This window comes from Humulus lupulus, chromosome 3 (genome assembly GCF_963169125.1).
Source record: "Humulus lupulus chromosome 3, drHumLupu1.1, whole genome shotgun sequence".
Classification (NCBI taxonomy): domain Eukaryota; kingdom Viridiplantae; phylum Streptophyta; class Magnoliopsida; order Rosales; family Cannabaceae; genus Humulus; species Humulus lupulus.
The window spans coordinates 65,841,563-65,849,390 of NC_084795.1; the positions used below are offsets into that span (position 1 = coordinate 65,841,563).

Here is a 7,828-nt window from a genome sequence, read left to right on the forward strand (position 1 = left end):
AAGGTTACCAAAATGTATCTTAAATAGTAAGATACCATAAAATTACATAAATATAACAAATTAGTATATTAAGATGTCTACAAATGAGTTTTAGAGGTAACTAAAAGCAACTGAAAAAATATGATCTAAAGATAAAACTTTTAATAAAAAAAAGTGACCAATTGATATCTTATCGGTATGGTAAGCAACAAAAAATGTAACTTTTTACAATCCAAAAAAATAAAAAATTTCGGAAAGTGGGATTTCTCAAATTTTTTCAAGAGGAGTACTAAGGAGACTCTTGGTTACTCTCTTTTGCACTATCTCTATATTTTGATGACATGTCTCATCTTTTAAAACATACTTTTTAATTTTATTAAAATTATGTCACTACACTTATTTCATTTTTCTATATATTAAAAAAAACCATTTAAAGAAAAACATTAAGTTATATATTCATTATTATGCTTCCAAAAATAGTATATCTCTAGCTAATACTGTATCTCAAGAGAATTTTAAAGATTAAAACTATACTTTGTAAAAAAATCATCACTTAGTACACACATAATAAGTCATAAAGAAAAAACTAATTACATATAAATTAATTATTGAATCACCATACACATTTTTTTTCAACAAAATCAAAAATCACATTTTCATTTATATTATACAAATACATCATATATACAAATATGTTTTATATATTTGCATGATGAGTATGCATTACAAAATATGAGTTACTAATTTATTTATGTTTAATTATATCTTATTATATGTAGTTGATGGTTATTATTTACATGATTTTTTTTACAGAATTCAATTTTTGAATATAGAATAATAAGTATTATTTAATGGTGGTATAATTGTAATAAAATTAAAATATCAAAACTAATTATATGGTAAAAATAGATATTTTAAAAGAAGACAAGTGTAATCAAAATATAGAGAGAGTGCAAAAGAGAGTTAGGAAGAAGAGAGTAATATGCTATTTTTTTTTTCAAAATTCAGTTTGTTATGTTGGTACTGGTATTTATATAAATAATTTAGTTGAAAATATTTTTGTAAATACTTTAAATTTTATGTATACAATTGTAAATTTCCCTAAATTGGGATTCTAAGATTTGACAAAGTCAAATTTAACAAAGTAATAAATATCATACTTTACCAATCAAATTCATTCTTCTAAATTTGATATTAACATTTGCATTAGAAAATCTAATAGAGTAAATATTATAACAATATAAATTCTTCAATATGTCGCAAAGCACTTGTGAGATATATATAATAGAGTAATATCCATTTTGCTGTAATTAGTGAAAATTGTAGTAAAAATTCTCCATTGACCCCAAATCATACTGTTATACCCAAAAATTGGAGAATGCATCCTAGGAGGCTAAGGAGAATGCATCTAGGAGAGTGCCTCCTAGGAGGGCTAAGAGGGTGGTCCTAGGAGACCCCAAGGAGGGTGTGGTCCTAGGAGACCCCAAGGGTGTGTAGGAGGTAAGCCTCCCAAGGTTTTCTAAGTGTTGGCTCGAACGTGCCCAAGGTAAATAGCTAAGGAGGAGGAGTCTCATGCAAGAGAATGGAGACTTAGACTTTCATAAGGAAAGTCTATGCAATGTTCGATCGGACATGTTTGGGAGATGCTAAAGGAGGTTGCCTCAATGTTGTCCAAGGTGGGGTTCCCTCAATGTTGTCCAAGGTGAGGTTGCCTCAATGTTTTCCAAGGTGAGGTTGCCTCAATGTCATTCAAGGTGAGGTGCCAAGGAAGTTGCCTCGGACCACCTTGGTCCGAGGAGAAGCCAAGGAGATTGGTTCAAGGAGGAACATGGCATGCTAGAGGAGAGTACATGTTCGAGGAGAACCATGCACGTTCAACCCACCCAAAGCATGTCCTACCACCATGCATATCCTACCACCATGCATGTTTAACCAGCACTTGCATGGGTAGTGAGTAGGAGGTGGACCAACTAGCTAGAGGAGACTAAGTCAGACACAACTTCAACAACATGCGCGGGAATCTCTCATTCTTCCCACAAATGAGGAATTTGTTACATTTTGAATTTTGAATGTTTATTTGTAATATAAATGTAATAAATATAATAAAATATCCCTATTATAAGGGGATATCAGTTGAGGATCCCATCTCTATAAATAGAGAGCTGATGGGATGAGAAGGGGGCTCCTTCTGCTTATTCTTTCTAGAGAGATAAAATTGGGTCTGTCTATTCTAGAGAGAGAAAGTGCTGAAATTAGAGAGAATTCTTGTATTTTCACAATTTATACTGAAGAAACTCAGTGGGCATAGTCCATCTGATCTTGAGTATAGATTTATAAATCACAACTCTAAGTGGATTAGGCTATTACCGACAATCGGGGCTGAACCACTATAAAAATCTCCTGTGTTCTTTACTTTTCTTGTTGATACCGTCTGTTGTCGTTTTGATTTCTCTTGAAGGCTTGTCGTATTTGACGTTCTCACGTCGTTGGCTAAAAACGCGGTCAACACATACCATCCTATTATTACTTTTCTCAAGATAGTAAGATCGACCTAAAAAAATGTAATCGAATTACACTTTCAATATCAAACCTGAATAATATCAATTTCCATTTATTTTCATACTATTAGTCGACTACCATCTTATTTTTATTTCTTTATTTTCACTGGTCTGTTTAACAATGACCAACAAACAACTCTAGAATAACCTATCCCATATTACGTAACATCTCCACATGACACTCTCATCAATTTGATCATGCACAGCCTTGACACAGGGCGAGCTTCGTATAATGTTGACCTAAACTGCAGCAGGCTGCCCGGAGCAAAGCAAAGTGATACTGTCGTTTCAGCAGGTTTCATTATTAGTTACCAGCCTCATTTCCCCAAACATTGTCCCAAGCACCGGGGGCAGAAGCCTTAGGTCCCTCGATGTAGTTCGGGTTCTGGTTCTGGTACTGGTTTTGGTGTCCAGGTCCAGGTAGTGGAAGTGGACGTCCATCAGGACCTAGTTGGTGAACCTTCCTTGACTTTGTTTTGATCCCTAGAATCCTAAATACAAATCTGGCAAGCTCTCCATACAATACGCCAGAGCGCTCAAATAGCTGCAATGAAAATAATAATATTAAATAACAGTCAAATAACCATTTTTTAAGGGGACAATAAGATGGATGATTATGAGAACGAGCGTCAAAATTCACCGAATGAAAAGAGCAACAAACAACCCAAAACATCTTAGTCCAATAGAGAAGTATCACTCCCACTTAACCATGCAGCAACTACATATTACTACGATAGAAGAAAGAGAGGTTATCAGAGAAATCAACCTGAAGAAGAGCAGTCATGAACAAATGAAAGGCTTGTGTATTCTGGTCAATGAGTATTGATATGCGGCCGAAAAAGTTTACTACACCCTGCATCTGTAATATCAGGAAAGGACAAGCATAAGTAGCAAAATAATAAAGATTAAAACTAGAAAGTTATTAATTTCGTTGGACAACATGCGATGCGAGAAAAAATTCATTACACCCCACAAGTTTTTTACTGTTAATACATGCACATATATATTTATCACTCCTAGTCCCAAAACAAATGAGATACTGTCATGATTAAATAATGTGCATTAAGCCATTTAATACGTACCACCCTTAGTACTGAAATCCAAAATCCTGGAGGAGATGGAGAAGCACCATATGGATTATTTGGATCTTCAGCTCCATAAGGACCACCCATGCCCATCCCATAGCCACCCATTTGCCCTCCCATTCCACCATTGTACAACCCACCCCCATATAATCCAGAAGATCCATAAAGTCCCCCTCCATACCCTCCTCCTCTGTACATGCTGTTGCCATACATTCCTCCAGCTCCACCATATGAGCTTCCATACATTCCTCCAGCTCCACCATATGAGCTGCCATACATTCCTCCTGCTCCACCATATGAGCTCCCATACATTCCTCCAACTCCGCCATTCATGGTAGAACCATAACCTGTAAAACGTTGAAAAAGGAATCCTTATGAAACAGAACAAAGGAAAGGGATAAACCTAATATTGCCATGAAAGCCGAAGTATACCCCCGTAGGTATTGCTAGTCCCGGAGTTTTGCTCCCAAGGCCTTGTAGGAACAGGCCTAGAAAGAGTGTTTCTGTTAAGGGTGTTAGTCCGATCGGAAGTCGAAACAATTTCTCCAGGTCTTGCAGTTCCTGAAGCCTCAACCACGTCGCTTGTGCTTCCCGGTGATGGGGGTTTGAATGGTGCAGGGCCAGATGACGAACCTGCCCGTTCCCAAGGTTTTGGGGGAGGATTGCTAGCTGCAAAAGCGTAACACATTTCAAATTTCTTTTCTCTAAAGTGAAAATCAAGGAAAAAATTAAGTTATTATAACAAACTTGAAGCACCTTATTACAAGTTCTCACTCAATGGAAAGAACCAACTCGAATAATAGCATCATAATTCTTATGAAGAAAAATTATTTTCTCTTTAAGTGAAAATTCTCTAAATCAAGGAAAAATCATAACAACATTCAAGCAACTTGATACAAGTTATCACTCAATGGAAATAATCAGCTCGAAAAATGCCATAATTCTTATGAATCAGGCAAAAGAAATTCACTATTCTTACTTCTAATTCAAAATTTCACTTGACTTCGGTAAACAAAACGAATTGAACTCAGCCAAATCAAAGAATCGACGGGCATATCCCAAATTTCACGTTTCCTTGGATGTTTTCACAGCTTTATTGAGAACCAAACGAAACCCAGACCCAAAATTTCGTCGTAAAGCACAGAAATCAATTAATCCGAAAAAACAAAACCTCTCCAGCATTTACCAAAATCTCCAATAAATCAAACCCTAAAGTTGTTTTAGGGAAATAAAATGCCCCAAATAATGATTCCCAATCCAAGGCAAAATTAACTTCACACTTCAATTTCTAATTAAATAAAAAAAATCGAAAAACTTAAACTGTGGTTTTTTTTTTATCAAAATTAAAAGGGAAAAAAATATAAAACAATGATTGGGAAAAGAGTAGAGAGAAATAAAAAGATTAGGGTTTGAGAAGAAGAAGAGGAACCTGAAGGAGGAGGTTGAGAATTAGAGTCCATAAGAGGGAGGGATTAGGAAGAAAGGAGAGAAATTTAATTAAGTCCTCTCGCTGCGCTGAAAACAGAAGAAGAAGAAGAATAGAAGAAGAAGAGACCGTTTCTGGGCCCACACGTTCTCCTCCTACTTTTATTATTATTATTATTATTGGTTTTATCATTATTTTCTTGATATCTACATACTGTAGATATGGTTGAACTCAAATAACTTTATCTTTTATAAATGCAGATATATTTTAAATGCTTTATCTTATATTAGTATTGAGAAATATACAGTTGTACTCTTTTAAATATATATATAAAAAAATATATGTTTAGGTAATTTTTTTTCTTTTCAATTGTTTCTGGCAAATAATTTCTTTAGTTTTACAATTTTAGTATTTTTAAAATATATATATATATATTTGAAATAGGAGTAATGGGTGGAAATACATCCAATTATAGTCCAATTATAGTGCAATTTGCACTCTACCCTACTTTTAAAACATTTTGGCCAAATAGCATATTTTCTAAATAAAGGAGTATAATTTGACATATATACCCTTTCTTCTCTTATACTTATCAGAAATTATTTTTGAGGTAAAAAAATATGGTAAAATATCATTTTTTTTCTCTCATGTCAAAGCTTTTTTTTTTTTTCTTTTCAGATTTTGTTTTAGAAAACAAATTATATGAAATTCAGATTTGGGAGTTTTTGATACAAAATGAAGCTGGTGTGATATTATAAAGATGATTATAAACTTATTTAGAGGTGGGGCGGGGTCGGGATTCCATCGGATACATGTTTAATAAAAATCTTTAATTTTTTTTAAATTGATAAAATAAATTAAAATAATTAATACTTTTTAATATAAAATAATTAAAAAAATAATAAATTATACCATTAATAAATATATATATATATATTTTTATATAAATTATTATATTATATATTTTTAATAATATTTATATTAAAAATATTAATTACAATGTAAACGGGGTGGGTTCGGGATGGGGGTCATGTTCCCCACCCCTGCCCCATTAGGGGGAGGGTAAATTGAAATTTCTAAACTTATTTGCACATATTTTCCCATTTTGCATGAATCCTCAAACCCATTTTTTTTTAGTTTTTATGGTTCAAAAGCTTCATCTGCTTTTTATTGATTGGAAGTAATTTTCAGGAATTTTTTGGTTCAAATTAACACCACAAATCTCTTGGAAATGATTCAAGGAACGTTTCTACAATTTTTGGGCTCAAAACAATGATCGTAAGCCACGTTATCTGGCAGGTCTGCAACTGGGTCGCGATACCCAACCCAATTCTCAAACGGATGTAGAAGACCTAGATTTTTAGACAGCCTGTCGAAATTTCAGACCACCCATCGAATTTTTTTTAAACGACTCGTCGAATTTTCAAACCAGGCATCTAATATTTCAGACCAATTATTTATTAATTTCGACTACCCGTCTATTAATTTCAACAGCCCGTCTGAACTTTAGAAAAACCTATCTATTAATGTTGACAACTTTTCTATATTTTTAACAACACGTATAAAAGTTTGAAAATGTACAAAATAAAAACTCCAATAACACTCTATAATTGTACATATATTAATTATTGGGTTCTAATTAACATTTTCCAAACTTAAACAAAACTTGGTTGATCGATCTTTATCAAAATACTATGATGATCAAGGATTCAGAGGTAGATATCATAATCAACATTTTCCAAAGTAAAATTGATCTTAGTTTATCTATCTCAACCTTAATAAAGTACTAATAAGATAATAAATTGATTTAATTGTAGCTATTTATAGTTAAAGATCCTAATGAACACTTTCTAGTTGTTAATTACACATTTTTGAGATGTTGTCTGAAATTTCGACAGTCTATCTATTCATTTCGACCACCTGTCTAGTAATTTCGATTGCGTGTCAATTAATTTTGACATGCCATCTGAAATTTCGACAATCTATCTAAAAATTTGAAAATGTTAAAAAAAGCTCCAATAACACCATATAAAGGTACTGTTGACGGTGAAATCTCGTCAACGAAATTAGGTCGGAAAACTCAAAGGTAAATGCGGCGATGTTTAGATAAGAACTTAGAATTAACTTATGAAAGGATAAACACAGATGAACAATGGAGTGAAAAATGTATATTGCTTAATAGCCTCTGCATACAATGAATTTTCCAACCACCCTTCAGGTGGAGTTAGAGTTCATTTTATAGTAGGCTCTAATGGCCCTGGGTACATGGTGGTCCAGGAGACCAAGCGGTACATAAGTACTTTGTCAGGATTGTGGTTCCAGAGGTTGTGGTCGTGCATCCAGTACAGGGGCAGGCGTCAGGAAGATGTCTCCACTACTTGTCCGTACCCATGTCAGAGGAGTGGTGGCTGATGTAGTGGTGCAGGTGGTAATGGTGTCGACTCTGACTCCTGGCCGTAGATGTACGGGCCATAACTCCTATCCCTGCATTCCCACTCCCCCACTGGTACAGGTGTCCGTATTTCGACATACAAGGTCTTAAGGGTCGTACCCAGTATGAGATCGTACAGGTACGTTCCGTTCAACTCCTACCCGGGCCCCTAAGCATTGGGGTCCCAAGGTATAAGGAACGGGACACTTGGCGCGCGTAAAGGTGGTGGCGTGAGGCGAGGCTCTCAAGTCCTTGACACGAGATGCTTGAAGCACCCCGAGGTCACCTGCGTGCATAAGTGATAGGCATGGGGCCTTGACAGACGGGTGCGAGGTGAGATGACTTCCTC

The 7,828-nt window shown here is 34.7% G+C and overlaps 1 protein-coding gene across 1 annotated transcript; it reads right to left on the minus strand.

The window, feature by feature from the left end:
- Positions 1 to 2,563: 2,563 nt before the first annotated feature.
- Positions 2,564 to 5,229, minus strand: LOC133822781 (peroxisomal membrane protein 13-like). The gene is made up of 5 exons (XM_062255223.1): positions 5,052 to 5,229; positions 4,055 to 4,291; positions 3,620 to 3,969; positions 3,304 to 3,396; positions 2,564 to 3,081 (listed from the first exon to the last, which is right to left on the minus strand). Exons 1-5 carry the CDS (start codon positions 5,080 to 5,082, stop codon positions 2,842 to 2,844), a joined length of 951 nt encoding a protein of 316 aa, XP_062111207.1. The 5' UTR covers positions 5,083 to 5,229; the 3' UTR covers positions 2,564 to 2,841.
- Positions 5,230 to 7,828: the final 2,599 nt, after the last annotated feature.